Source organism: Jaculus jaculus, chromosome 3, assembly GCF_020740685.1.
Source record: "Jaculus jaculus isolate mJacJac1 chromosome 3, mJacJac1.mat.Y.cur, whole genome shotgun sequence".
Taxonomy (NCBI): Eukaryota; Metazoa; Chordata; class Mammalia; order Rodentia; family Dipodidae; genus Jaculus; species Jaculus jaculus.
Window position 1 is genome coordinate 170,575,350 of NC_059104.1, and position 18,753 is coordinate 170,594,102.

General features: G+C 56.0%; 1 protein-coding gene across 5 annotated transcripts; it reads right to left on the minus strand.

Annotated features, from left to right (window-relative positions):
• Positions 1–269: 269 nt before the first annotated feature.
• On the minus strand, positions 270–18,306 carry Inppl1 (inositol polyphosphate phosphatase like 1). 5 transcript variants are annotated; one of them, XM_045145177.1, is made up of 29 exons: positions 18,152–18,306; positions 16,689–17,065; positions 13,807–13,870; positions 13,573–13,723; positions 13,250–13,370; positions 12,880–13,020; positions 12,603–12,696; positions 12,404–12,493; positions 12,183–12,281; positions 11,940–12,090; positions 11,741–11,847; positions 11,159–11,261; positions 10,868–11,064; positions 10,431–10,548; positions 9,388–9,484; positions 9,002–9,140; positions 8,798–8,897; positions 8,610–8,698; positions 7,860–7,941; positions 7,625–7,714; positions 7,053–7,166; positions 6,829–6,917; positions 5,886–5,973; positions 5,644–5,799; positions 5,338–5,416; positions 5,101–5,241; positions 1,510–2,182; positions 1,106–1,239; positions 270–998 (listed from the first exon to the last, which is right to left on the minus strand). In XM_045145177.1, the coding sequence occupies exons 2-29, from the start codon at positions 16,871–16,873 to the stop codon at positions 908–910; spliced, it is 3,783 nt and encodes a 1,260-aa protein (XP_045001112.1). In that variant the 5' UTR covers positions 16,874–17,065; positions 18,152–18,306; the 3' UTR covers positions 270–907. The 5 variants fall into 5 exon arrangements, with proteins under 5 accessions (XP_045001112.1, XP_045001111.1, XP_045001110.1 ...); XM_045145176.1 differs by lacking the exon at positions 18,152–18,306 and adding an exon at positions 17,885–17,972; XM_045145175.1 differs by lacking the exon at positions 18,152–18,306 and adding an exon at positions 17,640–17,655.
• Between the last annotated feature and the right edge of the window lie 447 nt (positions 18,307–18,753).

Sequence of the window (18,753 nt, forward strand, 5' to 3'; positions counted from 1 at the left end):
GGGTCGGTCACTCCTGACCCCTCAGTGAGGACCAGAAATGCCACTGCCTCACACCTCGGGCCCACCTGGGTTGCCACCGGGACAAGCAGCAGGCTGGAGGGTCCCACCGCCTCCCATGCCAAGCCTATCTGGCAATTGAGGACAGACGTGCTAGAAAGAGGGGAGAAGCTGCCAGAGGAACAGTTGGACAAAGCGGTTTTCTTTTTCCCTAAATTTTTTTTTGTTGCTGTTTTTTTCTTCCTTGAAAAACTTGTTATTTATTAAGGTGATTTTGCTCAATCCAAATAAACTTAATTTATTGAAGACATCAAGCCGGCGGCCCTTCCCAGTGCCCAGGACGGCATATAGACTGCTGGTAACAAGCCCGTCCCCCCACTGACAGTGCGCCCAGCAACCTGACCATCTTAGGGCGGGCCGCCACGCATTCCCGGGCAGCAAGAAGCGAGCTGGCACTTTATGGCTGCATTCCTGACCTCCCACCCCAATAACATTAAGGTGCCCTCCCTCCCCAAACCCATACAGAAAAACTTAAATAAACCCCCGGCCCGGCCCTCGGGCTCTTCCTTCATTTCCGGACGGACGTCCCCGGGGTACAGAGTTGCAGGGAGGGAACAGAGTATCAGAAACAGCGGTGAAAAGTGGGGCCCCAAGTGTACCCCTCGTACACCCCCGGGGGCTGGCAGGTGTCCGCATTGGAGTAATCAAGGTGTTTGGTAACTGGAAGCTAGTAAGCCTCGAACAGTTCTGGGGCTAAAAGGTGGGGGGAGGGGGCGCAGGATGTCCCAATTAGGGCCCTCCGAATGACTGGGCAGTGGGGAACGCTGATTCCAAATAAATAGCAGACAGGCATCCTGCTCCTGGTAAGGTTTCCACCTGGTTGTGCGGCAGCTGCTCCGAGCCTGAGCTCTCACTTGCTGAGTTGCAGGGTGTCCAGAAGGAGGCGCTTGTGAGCCGGATCCTGCACCCCAGCCTCCTCCAGGTCTTCCTCTGTGATGTCACTGCGAGAGTAAGAGAAGCTGGGAGATGGGCTCTTGGTGCAGAAGGACCCTTCGTTGCACCCTGGGGGCCGGATACCCGCCCTATCCGCCTCCAGCCCCGCCCCCACCTGAGAAACTCCAGGTCGTCCCAGCCATGGTGCACCAGGCCCTCCTCATAGCGCTCCAAGCCGATGGCCCGCAGCCAGGCACCCATGCCCGCCTCTCCCAGCCCGCCGGCCCGCCCGCCCTGCGGGCACGGAGCCTGAGGGAACAGCTCATGTTAGAGGGAGCACCGAGGGTGCCCTCCGCCCCTACAAGACATATCTGCAGGTAGCTACGCTCTGCCCATGATCTGGGAGGAAATGAGGCAAAGATTGGGGCTGATTCATGTGTCCCAAAGCATCCAGCTCCCAGCAGAGGGCACACCAGTGGGTGCGGAATGGAGAAATGGGAAGGATGGGTCCCCACAGTCGTCTGGGGCTTAATCCTCCTCCCAGGTACACACACAGCCAGCCAGCCCTGGCCCACACACCTCCTCGGCCAAGTCTTCCTGAATGCTCTCTCGGATGCGGGGTGGAGGAAAGCTGAGGGGCCGGCCGTAGTCCGAGGGCAGTCCTCGGGGTGGCTGCAATTCCAGGGCGCTAGGGAGGAGCGCTGAGCGGCCAGGCCCAGCAGAAGCGTAATCCACCTCACTGAGTGTCTTGGCCATCTGTAGTACTGAGCAGGACCGGTCATCCCCGCTAGCAACCTCCCCTAGGAAATTGCTGGCAGGTGAGGTGCCTGGGGGCAGTGGAGGCCTTGGATGGGCTTTGGGGGGTGGTGGGCCACGGGCATCACCTCCACTTCGGCCCCTGACCACTGGCACTGACAAAGGATCCAGGCTGGGGGGTAGGAAGATGGCTGAGTCTGGCAGAGGAGGGGGTGGAAAATCTGGAGGGGGCAATGTGCCCCCAGCGTCCTCATCTGATGAGCTCCCCTCTCCCACACGAGGGGGCCGGTGGCGCCCAAGCTGCACGGCAGGCACTGTGATAGCCACTTTGTTCTTGGTGGCCGGTGGGACAGGAGCCCTGACGGGCGGGGGTGGCTCCAGGGGCAACAGCTGGTGTGGGACCCCTTCAAGGACGTAGTAAGCAGGGTTATTGAAGCTGTTCTTGGGTGGGGGGGCCGTCACGCCTTCGGGCTCTGGTGCCCCTTCTGGCTTCAACCTGGTTTGAGGAACAGGATAACTGTCAGGACCCAGAAACCCCAGGTGAAGGCAATGGGCGCAGGGGAAGGAACTGGGCAACCATCAGAGGACAAGGGACCACCTTGAGTGTATCACTGGCTCTCTCCCACCGCTGGCTTCGCTGTATCTAAAGTTGGGGGATTGTTGGTGAAGGTATAACCCTAAATAAACCGCCTTGCCTTATCTGCTCAGGTTCTCAGAACTTTATGATGATCCTGTAACTGAAACCTGAGCTCAATTGGGTGAAATAGATGATCAAAGAGATAAGAGCGTCCAGAGAGATCTGAAAGCCTTCTGAGGCCTGAGATTGATCCACCAGTCTGACTCAAGCCCAAGGATAAAATCAAGGTGAACTCTAACCAAGCGTGGTGGCACACTCGTTTAATCCCAGCACTCGGGAGGCAGAAGTAGGAGAATCAACATTGAGTTCGAGGCCACCCTAAGACTACATAGTGAATTCCAGGTCAGCCTGGGCTACAGTGAAACTCTACCTCGAAAAATAAAAAAATGAACAACAAATCAGGGTGAATAAGGACAGCTGAAATTAAGTGAAAAGGCACCAAACTCTACCTGGGAGGGTTTTTTTTTTTCTTGGTTTAAAGTTCAAATGACAATTGGGTAGCATTAGAAAGCAAGCTTGGCTTCCCCAAGCATAACCCACAGACCACTAGTTCCCCAGGCCCTCACTATTTAGTTCAGGCAAGCCTCAAACTATCCATCCTCTTCCCTCAGCATTCTGACTACAGGTGTGCACACCCATACCTGGCCCCAGGGCATTGTTATGGGTAAGACGTTTCCTGGCCTAATCATTAAGTTTTGGAAACGATACTAAACAGAGTTGAGTTTATTTCCTGCTCACATTTTTGAAACCTCTGCTCATATAAATACACTGGGAATATCTAAGAAAACAAAAATCTATTAAAAAGCATTTTCAGAGCTGAGGAAATGGCTCAGCGATTAAGCCTAAGGACCCATGTAAATCAGATGCACAAAGGGGCACATGAGTCTGGAGTTCATTTGCAGTGGCTGGAGGCCCTGGCACATCCACTCTTCCTCCTTCCCTCTCTCTTTTTCAAATAAATAAATAAATAATATTTTTTTTTAAAAAAGCATTTCCAGCCAGGTGTAGTGGTGCGTGCCTTTAATCCCAGCACTTGGGAAGCAGAGGTAGGAGGATCACCGTGAGTTCAAGGCCACCCTGAGATAACAGAGTGAGTTCCAGGTCATCCTGAGCTAGAGTGAGACCCTACCTCGAAAAAATAAAACAAAACAAATAAACAAACAAAAAAAGCATTTCCAGCTGGGCGTAGTGGCATATGCCTTTAATCCCAGCACTCCAGAGGATCGCCTTTGAGTTTGAGGCCATCCTGGAGCTACAGTGTGAGTTCCAGGTCAGTCAGGGTTAGAGTAAGACCTTACTTCAAAGAGGAGGAAAAAAAAAAAAACATTTTCTCAAACTTTGGCCATAAACCCATTTCTGAGGAGGGAGGCTCTTGTAGGTCACAGCCCCATAGGATGATCTCTGGGAAACCCAGGGGTTAGCCCGAGCTTTCTCCAAATAGAAGCTTCCAGCTGCTTCTGCTTTGTTGTTTCATTTGTTTGTCTAGAGACAGGGACTCATATAGTCCAAGTTGGCCTGGAACTTGATATGTAGCAAAGGATGACTTTGAACTCCTGATTCCCCTGCCTTCGCCTCCCAAGCACTGGGACTACAGGCATTGCTACCATACCCCAATACACACACATATATATGTATGCATACCTTTTTTGGGGGGGGGGTTCAAGGTAGTGTCTCACTCTAGCCCAGGCTGACCTGGAATTCACTCTGTAGTCTCAGGGTGGCCTTGAACTCACAGCAGTCCTCCTACCTCTGCCTCCTGAGTGGTGGGATTAAAAGTGTGCACCACCACACCCAGCTTAAATATATTTTTTAAATCTTTTATTTATTTGTAAGCAGAGAGAGAGAATGGGTGCACCAGGGCCTCTAGCCACTGCAAATGAACTCCAGATGCACGTACCACCTTGTGCATCTGGCTTTACATGGGTACTGGGAAATGAGTGCAGGCCATTAGGCTCTGCTGGCAAGTGCCTTTAACCACTGAGCCATCTCTCCAGCCCCCGTTTTTTGCTGTGGTTGCTGTTTTGAGGTAGGGTCTCTCTCTAGCCCAGGCTGACCTAGAATAATTCACTATGTAGTCACAGGCTGGCTTCAGCTCACAGCAATCCTCGAGGGCCTCTGCCTTCCGAGTGCTGGGATTAAAGATGTGTGCCACACACCCAGCTTAAAAATATTTTTCTTTATTTATTGTCAAGGAAAGAGAGAGAAAATGAGAAGGGTGCACCAGGGCCTCTTGACATTACTAACGAATTCCAAATACATGTACCACTTTGTGTATCTGGCTTTATGTGGGTACTGGAGAATCAAACCCAGGCCATAAGGCTTTGCAAGCAAGTGCCTTTACCTTCTGGGATATCTCTTCAGCCCTATATCCACATTTGTGTGGGAGGGTTGACCCATAAATTTAATTAACTAGGGTTGCTCACAGGAGCATTGGGTAAACTGTTATTTACAAAAGCATAGGCAATTTACCAGTGATTACATCACTGAATAGAGCAACTCTCTCTCCTCCAGGCACCATTAGCTGCCAATAGCTCCTCAGAGAGGGGTAAGACCTCTCCGGAGCACATCCACCTTTGAAGGCAGCATCAAGAGCTAAGGTTGACAGTGCTTTCAAATCAGAGCCACACCTACGCCACACCTTGGCTGGCCACAATTGCCCTGGGGTGACAAAAGCACACCCACAGCAGACAACCTCTAGGCTGGCCTTGACAGCCAGACAAAGTGACTGAGTTGGGGGGGGCGATCTGTGGGGGACGATGACAGATTCCCCCTCTCACCTGGGGTTCAAGGGCTCCTCCCGAGAAGCTGCTCGGGGCGGGGCTGGGGGCCTCCCAGTCGGTGGGGGTTTCTCTGGCTCTTCGAACAATTTGGACAGCGGGCAGGGGGCCTCCGTGGAAGCCGGCTTGCGGCTCGCCGATCTGGGAGGGAGTACAGCAGAGGGAAGGTGACCTGACGGCCCGGAGCTGACTAGGAGCCAGGTGCCCCTTCCCGTGACAGGCAACACCCTCGCTCACCTGTGCTCCTGGCTGCCCCGGGACACAGAGGGGGCTTTGCCCTTCGCTCCTGCCTCATCCTTATCGATGCTGATCCACTCTGGGGGCAGGTAGGGAGACTCAGAGAGGACTTGAGATCTTGGGTCCCAGCAATCCCCTCTAAGCCTTCCAGGCCCTTCCCAAGGATTCCTCAGAACAGACCTACTTCCAACACGGCTATAGAACCTCTCAGTATCACAGGATTCCAACATGCTGCCACCCTCCTGTATCTGTCTAGCCCACCCCACCTAATGCCCCCCACAACCCCCCCCCCAGAGGTGCCCCCACCATAGAGCCGCTCACGGGTGCCCATGCGTTCTGTGGGCACCCGCACCTTCATGGAGCCACGGATGTTGCCTGTCTCCTCGCCTCGGTGAGAGAGAAAGGTCAGGAACTGCTGGGCTGTGCTGCCAATCATGGATTTGAGTGCAACCACACACTCTCCTAGGAATAGGTTCAAAAGATCAGCATGTTGCCAAACCTTTCCTCGGCGCTCACTGCCTGGTTCCTGGGCCCTTGACACCTCTCACCATAGGATTCGTAGCCGTCCATGGACTTGACTGTGAGCAGCAGGTGCTGGTCCTGCAGGTACTCAATGTCGGCCAGAATGGGCTTGAGCTGGGGAGCAGGGGTCCAGTGAGGAATGAAGTCCTCACCACCCCTTCATGCCCCTCCCACGTGCTGTCCCTGACCCTACTTACCCCCTTCCCTCGGACCTCACTATGAAAGAAAGTTCCCAAATCCTGCAGAGCGTCAACATCACTGTAAGTAATTAGTTTTCTGCCCCCTCAATGGACCATATAGGACCCGACATTTAAAGGTTCAGGAAGTCTTTATTAAACGAATGACTAAAACTATAACTTGCTTGCACAGTTCATAAAATAGCAAATGTCATAGCCAGGCAGGGTGGTATACGCCTTCTATCCAAGTACTTGGGAGGCAGAGGTAGGAGGATTGCCATGAGTTCGGGGCCACCCTGAGGCTACGTAGTGAATGCCAGGTCTGCCTGGGCTACAGCAAGCTCCTGCCTCAACTCTTCCCCCCCAAAACTGTCAGTGGCTCAGTGGATTTGCCACCGAAGTATGAAAACCAGATTTTAGATCCCTGGCACCCACATAAATCCCAAGTGGGCATGGTGACTTGCCTATAAGCCCAGTGGTCAGGAGTCAGCCACAGGGGATCCTAGGGACAAGCTGGCTAACCAGACTAGCCAAAGCCAGTAAAGTGGAGAGGGAGCAGGGCAGGCATCCAACATCAACCTCTGGTCCCCACATGTATGCACACCCCCCCACACACACACATGCCTACAAATGTCCATATGCACTTGCCCACACAAAACAACTGTCTTTATCCTCACTCATGTGCAAGAAGTGCGCATCTAAATCCTTGGCCTGCACCACCCTCCACTCCAAGCACCCCACCAGCATGCCAAGCCTCTTCTTCCCCATGGCCCCTCACCCACAAAAGCCTCACCGTGGGCAGCTGGCGTGAGGACCACTGCACTTTCAGAAAGTTGATGTTGTCACTGCTCTGTGCGTCATTCTCAAAACTCTTCTTGTACTCTGAGATGAGGGTGGGGGACCTCCAGTTAAGGACCACCTTCCAGCTTCCCTTCTCCCCTGCCTTGGGTCGGCCTCTGCCCCCCACCCACACACACACCCTTTTCGGCCCACAGCCAGCCCTGGATCCCCTCTGACCCTCTAAGCAGGTGGAATAGAACTCAATGAAGAACTTGGTGCGGCTGGCTGTCTTCACAATGGCCTCAATGCTTTCAAATTCAATGTAGGCCTGGTCTGAAGTCTTGGAGAGCCCTGGAGGAGGGGGGTTTGGGGGGAGGTTGCAAAGGAAGAATTGCAGGCCGAGGGGCCAGAACATAAGAGGGTCCCAGGAAGAGAGGAATCTTCAGAAAGTCTAAGATGGGAAATTAGGAGCCCTGGCAGAGCTTAAGACAAGGCTAGGAAAGGCTTCCCAATCTTAAACCAATAAGGAAAACCCCAAAGCCAGACCAGAAAGACAAGACAGGCAGTAGTGTGCAACATCTACAGGCACACTCGGGGCACGGCTACAGATGTTCACACTCATGCACACAGCCACTCGTGGGCTCACTCGGATAACACAGACACCTTCACACATCACAGGCTCAGAAATACTCTTGCACTCACTTGTACACACACCCCAACACCACTCATAAGCATGTATAACCAGAGCCATCACGTCCCTAGGCCACTGTCTGTGCCCACCCACATACAGCCCCATTCACAACAAGCACCTTTCTTGGAGATGAACTGAGAAGTAACTCCAACTTCAAATGTCCCAAACACAGGGGAATGATCGCTGGTGACGATGTCATCAGTGCAACCTGGGCAGTGGGACAGGAATTGATGGGGGGGAGGGGGCGAGGGGGGCTCAGGGGAACTGTCCCACTGTTTCCCCTCCAAAAGGGGAGCAGAGGCAGGACAGTGATCACCCGGTGCCTCCCATCACCCTGCCCTGGGGGCTCTGACCATAGGAATTGCAGATGATATGGGTTTCAGGATAGGATTTCCACAGAATCCGGTCACACCATGAGGGCACATTGGTCCGGACCTGTAGCAAGGGTGACACTGTGATCAAAAATGACAGCTGAACATTTATACAATGGAGTTCTACTCAGCGGTAAAAAAAAAAAAAAATGAAGTTATGAAATTTGCAGAAAAATGGATGGACCTGGAAAGGATTATACTAAGTGAGGAAACCCAGGCCCAGAAAGCCAAGCGCCACATGTTCTCTCTCATATGTGGATCCTAGCTACAGATGACTGGGCTTCTGCGTGAGAATGAAAATACTTAGTAGCAGAGGCCAGTAAGTTGAAAAGGAGACATAAAGGGAAGAGAAAGGAAGGGAGGAGGATACTTAATAGGTTGATATTGTATATATGTAAGTACAATGATTGTGATGGGGAGGTAATATGATGGAGAATGGAATTTCAAAGGGGAAAGTGGGGGGGAGGGAATTAACATGGGATTTTTTTATAATCATGGAAAATGCTAAAAAAAAAAAAAAAAAAAAAGAAATGACAGCTGAGAGTTTCCCAGCACTGGCCCTACCCAGAACTGACTAAAACCCAGACTTCTGTTATACTGAGCCCTACCTCCCTCCCTCCCTGGATCCCCATAATACCCAGAATCACCCACCAAAAGCCTCAGGAAGGCTAGAGCGGCACTGCAGGCCCCCCCGCTCCTGAGTTACTGCAGGCCCTTTTTTCTTCTACGTACCCCAGTTGGCTTCTGTTTGTGCCAGGCGTATGTGTCCCGGGAGCCCCGTTCATAGCGGTAGGTGGGTGGAAAGGAGATCTCCTCTTCACCTAAGGAGAGCAGGGGACAGTGAGGTCCAAGGCCCCAGGACCCCAGGAATGCTCCAAGCCCCCACAGACATCGGGGAGCACCCACCACGCCTTACTCACTGAATCGAAGGAAGACCTTGTGCTTCTCCCGCTCCAGGTTGAGCTGGTCCACCCTGAGCAAGGGTTCGAACTCCTTCCTGCTGATGTAGTTCAGGATCTCCTGGGGTACACACATGGAGATCCAAGGCTTGCCTCCTGAGCAGAGCCGGGATACAGCCCTCCCCGCACCCCTCACCACAGCCACCGGCAGGGCCCTGCTGGCACCTGGATGTCCATGTCCAGGCGATAGTTAAGGTCCCCAAACCAGAAGAGGTGAGTGAACCGCAGAGAGATGTCGAAGGCACTGAGCTGCCGGTCCCCCAGCGAGAGCAGACGCAGGATGTCCAGGTAGTTTTGGTTTCGCCTGTGGTGGACGGGGAGGAGGAGGGCGGGCAGGGCCTCAGTAGGAGGGAGGGCATAAAGGGAAGTCTCTGGGATCAGGGCTCCTACAGTCAGAGGGAACCGCTGGGGACAATGCCAGGATCGTGAGAAGACAGAGTCTTGCATCAGAGTAAGGGGAGAAAAGTGGGTCTCTGGGGACAAGGGGGGTTAAGGCATCAGCCATAGGAGAGGGAAAACGTCCCAGGAGGAGACGGGAAAACGTCACTCACCGGGCGGTTTTCTCGTTTCCTGAGGTGAGATGGCAATTCACGAAGCCAAACGAGGTGCCGTTGAACATGAAGGAGACACCCACAGCTCCCTTGTTCCCTGTCAGGGCAAACAAAAGAGAAAGGCTGTAGTCACCCACAAAGGGCTCCGAACTCTGCTCTCTATCCCTCAAAGTGGCAGTGTCAACATCCTTCCAATCCCAAACCCCAGATACCATGATACAGGCCAGCCTCTACACCAACACCCACACTTTCCCCGGGATTGTCTCGGGAGATTGGCCTGTGCCCATTTCTGTGAACAGGGCTCTGGAGACCACAGGACATCTTTTTTTTTTTTTTAATTTTTTTATTTATTTATTTGAGAGCGACAGACACAAGAGAGAAAGACAGATAGAGGGAGAGAGAGAGAGGATGGGCGCGCCAGGGCTTCCAGCCTCTGCAAACGAACTCCAGACGCGTGCGCCCCCTTGTGCATCTGGCTAACGTGGGACCTGGGGAACCGAGCCTCGAACCGGGGTCCTTAGGCTTCACAGGCAAGCGCTTAACCGCTAAGCCATCTCTCCAGCCCACCACAGGACATCTTAAGGGTGCACAGCCCTGTCGTGCAAATCAGAAGACAGAGCACTATGCCTGGCTTCTCTACTTCCTGTGTGTCCTTGAACAAGTCACTCAACCACGCTATCATCTATGAAATGGGAATTATTATCCTGGCCCAGCCTTACTGGTGGGACTGGCAGAGACTTAGAATGAGAACATAAGGGCCGGCCAGGCATGGTGGCGCACGCCTTTAATCCCAGCACTCGGGAGGCAGAGGTAGGAGGATCGCCATGAGTTTGAGGCCACCCTGAGACTACATAGTGAATTCCAGGTCAGCCTGGGCTAGTGTGAGACCCTACCTCATAAAACCAAAGAGAATTTTATGAATTCAGAGTACCCTACATGTGGGAAAACAAAAACCACAAGAGAAGGGGAGACCCTAGGCTAAAGAGGCAGCAGACATGGACAGAGGGAGCCCACTACCCTCAGGAGTTGCCTGCCCTGCTCACCAAGAGTATTGGCGATGCCAGTCTTCACACTGGATGTGCTGACGTGGCTAATGCGGTTCTCGTGCTCTGGCTTGACCAGCACAGCCACCTTGATGTTCCACAGCGACTGCATGGCAATCTGTGGAGAGGGTCTGGGGGTCACCCTTCCTCCGGGCTGTGTACCCTGCCCACATTCCCTGTGGTCTGTCATCTCTACTGTCGTGTAAGTCCCGGGACAGGAAAGTTTGCTGCTATCCCTTTTCCTGAAGGACAGAGAGGAGTGGGCCCTCCCGTGGCATGAAGAACTGACGGAGGACTCAGGGTTGATCTCCCAAAGGAAGCGCAAAAGCCCAGAGGGAAGCCACACACCATGCACCCCGGGGCCAGCCATGAAGTCAGACAGAAACTGAGATGATATGGAGACAAGGGACCAGGCAAGATGAACCCCCCCCCCTCACCGGGCGGTAATCCAGGTCTGTGAGCTCCTTGAGGCCCCCGCGCAGCAGGTCCAGCCACTCTCGGTCACCCACTGAGTTCTCCTGGGTCCCAAAGACATAGATATCATGGGGTATGGTCACCGTGACCTCATCCAGGGCCTTCCCCAGCCCCTTTGATGTGAACCAAGATGTCACGTGTTTTGGAGGCGGCACACTTCCTGGAGGTGGAGGGGATGTGGCAGGCGTGGGGAGGTCAGGCTCCTGTCCCTGGGCCACGCCCCTCCCCCACCGCAGTCCCAGCCCGGGCCTGACCCATGTTCCAGGTGCCTATGAAGACAGAGATCATGTCGGGCTCATCCTGCTTCGAGTGCTTGCTCTTCATGAGCTGCAGCAGCTGGCAGAAGGCCTCTCGCTTCTAGGGGGACAGCACCCAGTCAGGGAAAGGTGAGCAGCCAGGAATCCCACCATTCCGCAGGGTAGCAGGGTCTGAGGCCCCCCCACTATACACAGTGAATGTTCATTAAATAACTGATTGAATCATACTCAGTCTATCTACTTTTTTAAAATTTATTTTATTTATTTGAGAGAGAGGAGAGAAAGGGAAAAAGGCAGATAGGAGAGAGAATGGGTGCACCAGGGTCTCCAGCCACTGCAAACGAACTCCAGGCACATGTGCCTCCTTATTTATGTGGCTTATGTGGGTGCTGGGGAAATCAAACCTGGGTCCTTTGGCTTTGCAGGCAAGTGCCTTAACCACTAAGCCATCTTTCCAGCCCTATCTACTCCCGGTATCCCTTCTATCCTGTGGGGCGCAACCCTAGTTAGTTAGAAGGGTGGCAGGTCCAAGGGCACGTGTTCCAGTGACAAAGACTCATGGAAGTCCTCAGTGCTCACCCGGGCGCTGACAAAGATGAAGTCCTTGCGCTGAGTCCGATCCTTCTCCTTTTCAAACACAACCCCCAGCTTGTTCTGGACACGTTGAGACTTAATGAGCTGGCGGACTACGAGACGCAGGACACGTCACAGGAGCCTGGACCACCAGGCCGAGGACGTGACCCCGCCCACCTCTCCCGGCCCCGGGGCGCTGGCTCACTGCGGTCGTGTGTGAAGGTCGTCCAGTCCTCCTGCGAGTCCCGCTGTCTCCGCAGCAGCACCAGTCGACCGCCCTCCACGTCCACGCTCAGCGTGAACTTCTGTGACTTCCCAATCTTGGTCAGGTCACCCAAGGTCACGTCCAGCTTCACCTGCAAGAAGGGAGCTAGCTGGAGAGGCTGCCCGACTGGACCTCGGAGTGGGCAGCCTCCTTCACCCGATGAGGTCCCCGCCTGCCATGCACCTCAAAGGCCTGCACAGGGATGGTCTTGGCCTTGCGTGTGGAGGGCTGCAGCGGGGCCGGGGGTGCCGTGGAGCTCATGTCCTGCAGTGCCTTCAGAGCCTGGAGGGGCAGGGCGAGGTGAGGTCAGGGGACAGGCTGAGGACCAAGACGGGGAGGGCCACAGCTGATGTTGGGGCAGGTGGCTGCAAGGGTGTGTGTATGGGGAGGGGGGAAGAGTTCACCTTCTTTTGAATGCCTGACAGGAAGTCTTTTAGCACAGACAGCTTCAGCACCAGGCTCTCCAGTTCCTGCTCCCCAGTCTGCGGTAGACTCTAGAGTGGAAAGAAGTTAAGTCTGGCCCATGAGGCTTTCAATCGGAGCCCGGCCACCACTTCCAGAACATGCCCCCACCTCCCCGGGGGCCTCTCCCTACAATCCCACCTGCTGCTGTAAAAGGCGGGTCACCATCGGTGAGCTCTGCTGGTCAAACACCTTGGACAGGATCTCCAGGCCTGACAGGACCTTGTCCACCTCGCTAGAACAGACAGACAAGTCGCAATCCCCCACCCTGACCCACGTTCAGGGGACAGGGTGCTAAAGGCGGCGCTTCCATCTTCAGCATGCAGGGCTCAGGGCCCAGGGGAGGAGGTCAGGAGACAGTGGCCGGCTCACTGTTCAGGGTCTGCGATCAGAGCATGGGGTCGGCCGTCTCAGGTACCTGTGCAGCCGCCGGCAGGAGGTGACGAGGGTGCGGGTGAGGTGGGGCAGGTTGCTGGCTCCCCCTCGCACAGCCTCCAGGTCCAGCCCGTAACTGCCCTTCAGATACTCGTGCGATACGGTGCTCAGCCCATTGGGGGCGCTTTGGAGAGAAGGCGAGAGTCAAAGGAGCTCCTGCTGACTGTCCCTGTCTGGACACAGGTGCAATCGCAAGTGACAGAGACACGAGGGATTCAGGGTATCTATCTACCTCTGGAACTAAGATGGGGTGGGGGTCCCCCTGGGAGGAGCTCAGGTCTGATGGGGGAAATTCTCAAAGGGGAAACTTCCTGCTCAGCAGAGGGGACTGCGAAAGAAAAAGAGGGTCTCACCTCTCAGCAGCTGGTGGTGTGGGAGTTTCAGGGGCTGCCATGGGACTGCTGGGTCCCACGGAGCCAGAAACGCTGGTAGAGCCAGAGCGCGGAGGCAAGGGGGGCTTCTCATCCTCCACATCTGTGGACACGGGACAGTGGGCAGCAGTTTGGATTTCTGGCCCTCGGTGGTATGTGACAGGCATACCACCACGGCTGTCAGAGACCGTCCCCGAAAAAAAAAGGGGGCCAAGGGCACAGCAACGTGGCTGGGGGAAAGGGGGACTTCAGGGGAGGCGGGGTTGAGAAGGGAAGCAGAGGGGAGGACATTTCCCCCACCGCACCTGAGGCATCCCGGTCATCTGGCGGATCCGGCTCTCTCTCGCCCTCTACAGGCAGCAGCAGGGCACACACAAGGCCCTGGTTGGGCTGGGCATACAGGCCGATGAGCTCGCCCAGGGTCTGGAAGCGGCGCACAGGCACGCCCTGGGAGGTCTGCAATGATGGGGAGGAGGTCAGCCAGCAGGTCCCCCAAAACCCGAGTCTGGATCAAGGTGGTCAGGGGCCAGAGCTCCCACCTGCACTGCCAGGAAGTCCTCTCCATCCGGCAGAATACGGTAGGTGTGCACGTGCTTCTGATACCTATGGCAAGCCAAGTCAAGTCAGAACCTGTCACCCCAGCTGGATTCTGAACCTCTAAGTAGCTCCCCCTTACTCTTGCTACCAGACTCCCCCCCACACACACACACACAAAGGACCCTCTCAGCTTGGTTTCCCTAAAAAACACTTGCCCAGGTTGCACAGGGTTAATGATGGGGCCAGTCAGCTTCCACCCTCTTAGTGCCAACAAGAGCAGGAATAACCAGAAACCCCCCATCCCTCGACGACCCCCCCCAGACCTACATAGACTCCATACCCACCGCAGAGCCAGGAAAGCAACAGGCAGCTCTTTTGTGGCCTGCCTCTTACAGCTGTCTAAACAGCCCCTCTGGGCTGTGGTACCAGTCTGGGCCCCCCGCCAGAGTAAGAGTCCTCAGAAGCCTGGCTAGCCTCGAGTTGCGTGCAACTTGCACAGGCAAGGCTTCTGTCTGTATTTGTGTTGGTGTCTGGCTCTGCAGGACTTGGGTGTGTCTGGGGACACTTTTGCAGGAGGTTGTAAGGGCATCATTCTAGGGTTTTGCTTTTTCTCCTTCCCCAGACACCAGGAAACTGGGATGGTCCAAGGGGATCCCTGTGGGAGACTCAGCCTCTAGGAACCCTAAGTCAAGGAGGAAGAAGAGGGGTGGTGACAGATGGCAGCGGCAGCGGCAGCTGAGCAGGTGACAGCTGAGCCAGGCACACACTGAGTGGGGGATGGAAGGCTACTTCTGCCTACACACCTCAGAGAGGGACCAGAGCCTGTGCGTGTGCTAGGCGGTAGAGGGGCTGGCCCCACAGAGGACCAAACACCAGAGTCATGATCTCCTTAAAAGTTAGTCCCCATCAGGGGCTCTCCTTGTACTTTGTGGACTGAGGATCTGCCTTTTTTTTTTTTTTCCGAGGTAGGGTTTCGCTGTAGTCCAGGCTGACCTCGAATTCCCTATGTAGTCTCAGGGTGGCCTTGAACTCACAACAATCCTACCTCTGCCTCCTGAGTGTTGGAATTAAAGACATGTGTCACCATACCCGGCTTGTTTTATGTGTGTGTGTGTGTGTGTTTGAGGATCTGCTTTTTTTTAACAATAGCAGGTCGAGTGTTCAGTATCCTATGGGCCTAATTTAATCCTCATATTCTAAAGCAGGTATTATTATCCCCATTCTCCAGATGATGAAACCAAGGCTCAAAAAGGAAAAAAAAAATCGCCCAAGGTTGTGGAGCAAGTAAAAGGAAGAGTTGAATTTCTAAAACCAGGGCAGAAGCCAGTGTGTCTGTCAGGGCAGGGGTGTGTCTTGAATGTTAGTCATGTGCATGTGGTGTGTGTATATAGGTAAGCATGTATTTGGAAAGCCTATGAAACCTCCCACTTTTGATCCCTACTGCCTCGTTCCTGGGATGCAGGACGCGACCAGTCAACAGGTAAAACTGAAGACACCACCCACCCCCTGTGTCTCTCCCCCGCCCCATAGATGGCTCTCTCACCCAACTTGGGCCTTCTGGCAATGGAGCCAAGAGTGTCCCCTTACTGGGACAATAAGGTTCCTCATCCAAACAAGGCCTCCAGCTGTCCCTCTTCCACTCAACAGCTGACCCTGCACCTGCCTCTGCCCCCACCCTGATTAGGGGGTCTGTTTAGAGGAAGGACTCTTAGGGTATTCATGGAACTAGGCTACTCAGTTTAGTGTCCCCCATACTGGATGGACCTAAGACTTGAGGAGAAATAAAAGGTTGAGAAGACTCCTAACCAGGTGAGTCAACTACCTAGGACAAACATCAGTCTGACTGACATTTGGGACGCCACGAATAATATTTCATGCTGGAGGACTGTCTTAGGCAGTCAGATGTGTAACAAACAGGACCTCTGGCTTCTACCCAGTAGCTGCCCCATAGTTCTATCCCAGGTGTGGCAATGAAAAGTGTCTTCCCTGGTCTAGGCCAATGCATCCTAGAAAGATGTTAGGAGAACAGAGGGGTTAAAGGAGGGATGGAGGGGACATAGGTTTATGGGTTCACAAGGTTAAGGAAGACTATAACTATATCTAAACACAGAAGCCAACGAAGCTTTCCACTCACTACAGGAGCCCACTCCTCGTCGTGGTGGGGCATGGTGTACGGGTCAGAAAAGAACACTCATCCCACATCACCACCATACACAGCTGCCAAGGTACAGCCGCAGGCCCAGGCTCACTCAGAGGACTGCCAAAACGGCCTTCACACTCAGCATTCCCGGCCAGATAACCAGGACTCGGGCCAGAGCCAGGGACACTCACTCATTGATTCATGAAATAATGGCTCTGTCCCATACAGCCTCACCCTGCTGCCTCCTCAAGCCTTCCTAATAGGCACCACCAACACTCACCCTCAGCCACCCACGGCCAACATACCCCCTAGGGAAGCATCCCACTACCTTATCAGTTCCTCGGCTTCCAAGCGCCCCTATGGCCTACCCTTAACACTCAAGAGACTATGAGAAAGAACTGCACACACGTGGAACGTGCATCCTCACCCAGTGTGCCTTGCAGCGGGCAAGGACAGGGGTCTGAGCGGCACTGCCAGCGTCTCTCTCTCTCCCCATCACAACCACCCTGGGCCTCAGAACTCTGGCCCCAAGGCGCCACAAAGTGCTCCCAGCCACAGCAGGAAGTGCCCCCAGCGTCCGGAATAAAGTCAAGGTCCCAACTCTAGGGAGGGGTGGAGGCGGGGCTGGCATCCCATCTCCCCCCTCCCCGTTCCTCCCCCACCTCCAGATCAAGGCACCCCAAGAGGGGGTGCTCTCCCACACCACCACCCCCACCGCCGATCCTGAGCCCCCGCCCCACTCACAGGACACACAGTGCGAAGGCCCCCGCCACGCTCTCGCTGTCTCGCACCAGGAAGCTGCCATCGCGGCCGGCCCGGGCCAGCAGCTCCTCGGCGGCGGCGCGGCTCAGGTCGCGGTGGTACCAAGCGGGAGCCGGGCTACCCAACGCGCCCCCGCCGGGGCCCGGAGCCCCGCACGCCGAGGCCATGGCCGGCCCGCGCAGGGCTCAGCGTCGCCGCGGTCTCCCGCCGCCCCGCGCCATCCGCCCCGGGAAGCTCGGAGCCGAGGCTTGGGGGTTGGAGTGGGTCGGGGTGGGAAGGGGCTGGTGCGCCTGAGGTCCGTGCGGACCGAACCCGGAGACCCGGGACTCCACGCTCCGCCCCGCAGCGCCCGGCCTCAACTAGAAGAGAAAGAAAAGTTTGTTCGGAGGCGGCGGGGGAGGGGCAGGAGCGGAGCGCGGAGCCGGCCCCCTTCCCCCTCCGCTCGGCCCTGGGCCCGGGCCGCCCCTGCCCCCAACCTCCTCTCTCGGGGACGAGGTGCCCCCCCTGCCCCGACCGTCCCGCAGAACCTGCGGTGATCCTGCCCACCCCCCCCCCTGGAGATCCAGCCTCCAAGTCCCCCACACACACCCTGCGTCCCGACACTTGGGAGTCTCGAACTTCCCGAAGAATCCTGCCCCGTCTCAACCCTCGCAATGAGATGACCCCCCCCCCAAGTCCCTCCAAAGTCCGATTCCACTCCAGATCTTTCCCACTCGGCGCCCCCACGGTATCTTATCGGGGTTCTCCAAGGAAGACTCCAGGAGGAGCCTCCTCCCTCACTTCCCCCATCATCCGAGCGAGCAAAACCCTCCAACTCTCAAAGCGATCTAGGGCGCCCCTCAGACCTGAACCCCAGAAACTCCACTAGGTCGGACTCCCGACCGATCGTGCAGGGGATCCCGTCCAGACAGACATCCCCCCCACCCCACCAACCACCAAGGTCCAGTGTCCTCGAGCCTCTCAGGCACCGTTCCTGGCAGGCCGTCCAGAGCCCTTCCCCCTGCTCGCCGCCAAGTTCTCCGGCACCACGCCCCACACCCGCAAGCCCCGGGGGCTCAGCGGAGCGACGCTGGGTAGACACCCCTCCACCCCGGCTCCTTTCCAAGAAAGTTCCCTCCAGTCTCCGGTTCCCGTCCCCGAGCCGCGGCCACCGCCGTCGCGTACGTGCAGACCCCCACCTCCCGTGCAGCTCGGGGACCTCCTCTCCCGGGAAAGCGGCGCTGGACTCCCTGAGGTCACTTAAGATGGCCATCCACCGCCTCCGCCGCCGCCGCCGCGCACCCCGCGCCTTCCGCCCCGCCCCGCCCCGCCCCCCCGGAGCCCCGGGCAGCCCCGAGCCCCGCCTCGAGCGGCCGGCTCCTTTCCCCCACCCCTCCGGGAGCCGCTCACCCGCCGGGTGACCTCGGGCAAGTCCCCCTCTAACTCCCGGCGAGGCCTCGGCTTACCCGCTCTGTACAATGGGGGCGATGATGTTACGTGGGACACGCTGCAAATGTGGGGGGGGGGGCGCCGCGGGAACTCTGTTTTAAAAGCGTGGGCAGGCCTGGCACCCTGCGGGCGCTCCCGGACGACGGCTATTTTTATTATTAATTAAGGAGTAACGAAGGTGACAGCTGTGTAAACTGTAAAGCGCCGCTGCAGAATGAACGGGTATTATTAGCACCGCCCCCGCCCCAGCTACTCCCTTCCAAGTCAACAAACTTGCGCCTCCGCGGGCCACATGCCCAGCAGGGAGCTCCCGACACCCGGACCCGCTCGGACCTCCCATCCACCCAACCCCCCGGGGCCGTGCAGGGACTCGGGCGGTGGAAAAGGGGGCGGGACCCAGACGGGGGTCTGCCCCGCCCCTCCCCCCCAATAAAAACCTAGTTGGTGGCGGCGTCTCCCCGGAGTCCTCTTCCTGCCCCGCCCCTCTGCCCCCCCCTCCGGCTCCTTAAAGGCGCAGGCCTGAAGCCCGTGGCCCACTACGGGCAACTCCTGGGAGACGTTAGAGCATGCCTTTAACCCCGCAAGAGAACTTTCACTTTGGTAAATGAAACTTGTTGAC

Coding starts and splice junctions, on each gene's coding strand:
- Inppl1 (XM_045145177.1), bottom strand. CDS start 16,873: ATGGCCTCGGCGTGCGGGGCTCCGGGCCCCGGCGGGGGCGCGTTGGGT. Junction 13,724..13,806: donor AGGACTTCCTGGCAGTGCAG/GTGGGAGCTCTG, acceptor CCATCATTGCAG/ACCTCCCAGGGCGTGCCTGT. Junction 9,141..9,387: donor GGAAACGAGAAAACCGCCCG/GTGAGTGACGTT, acceptor CGTCCACCACAG/GCGAAACCAAAACTACCTGG.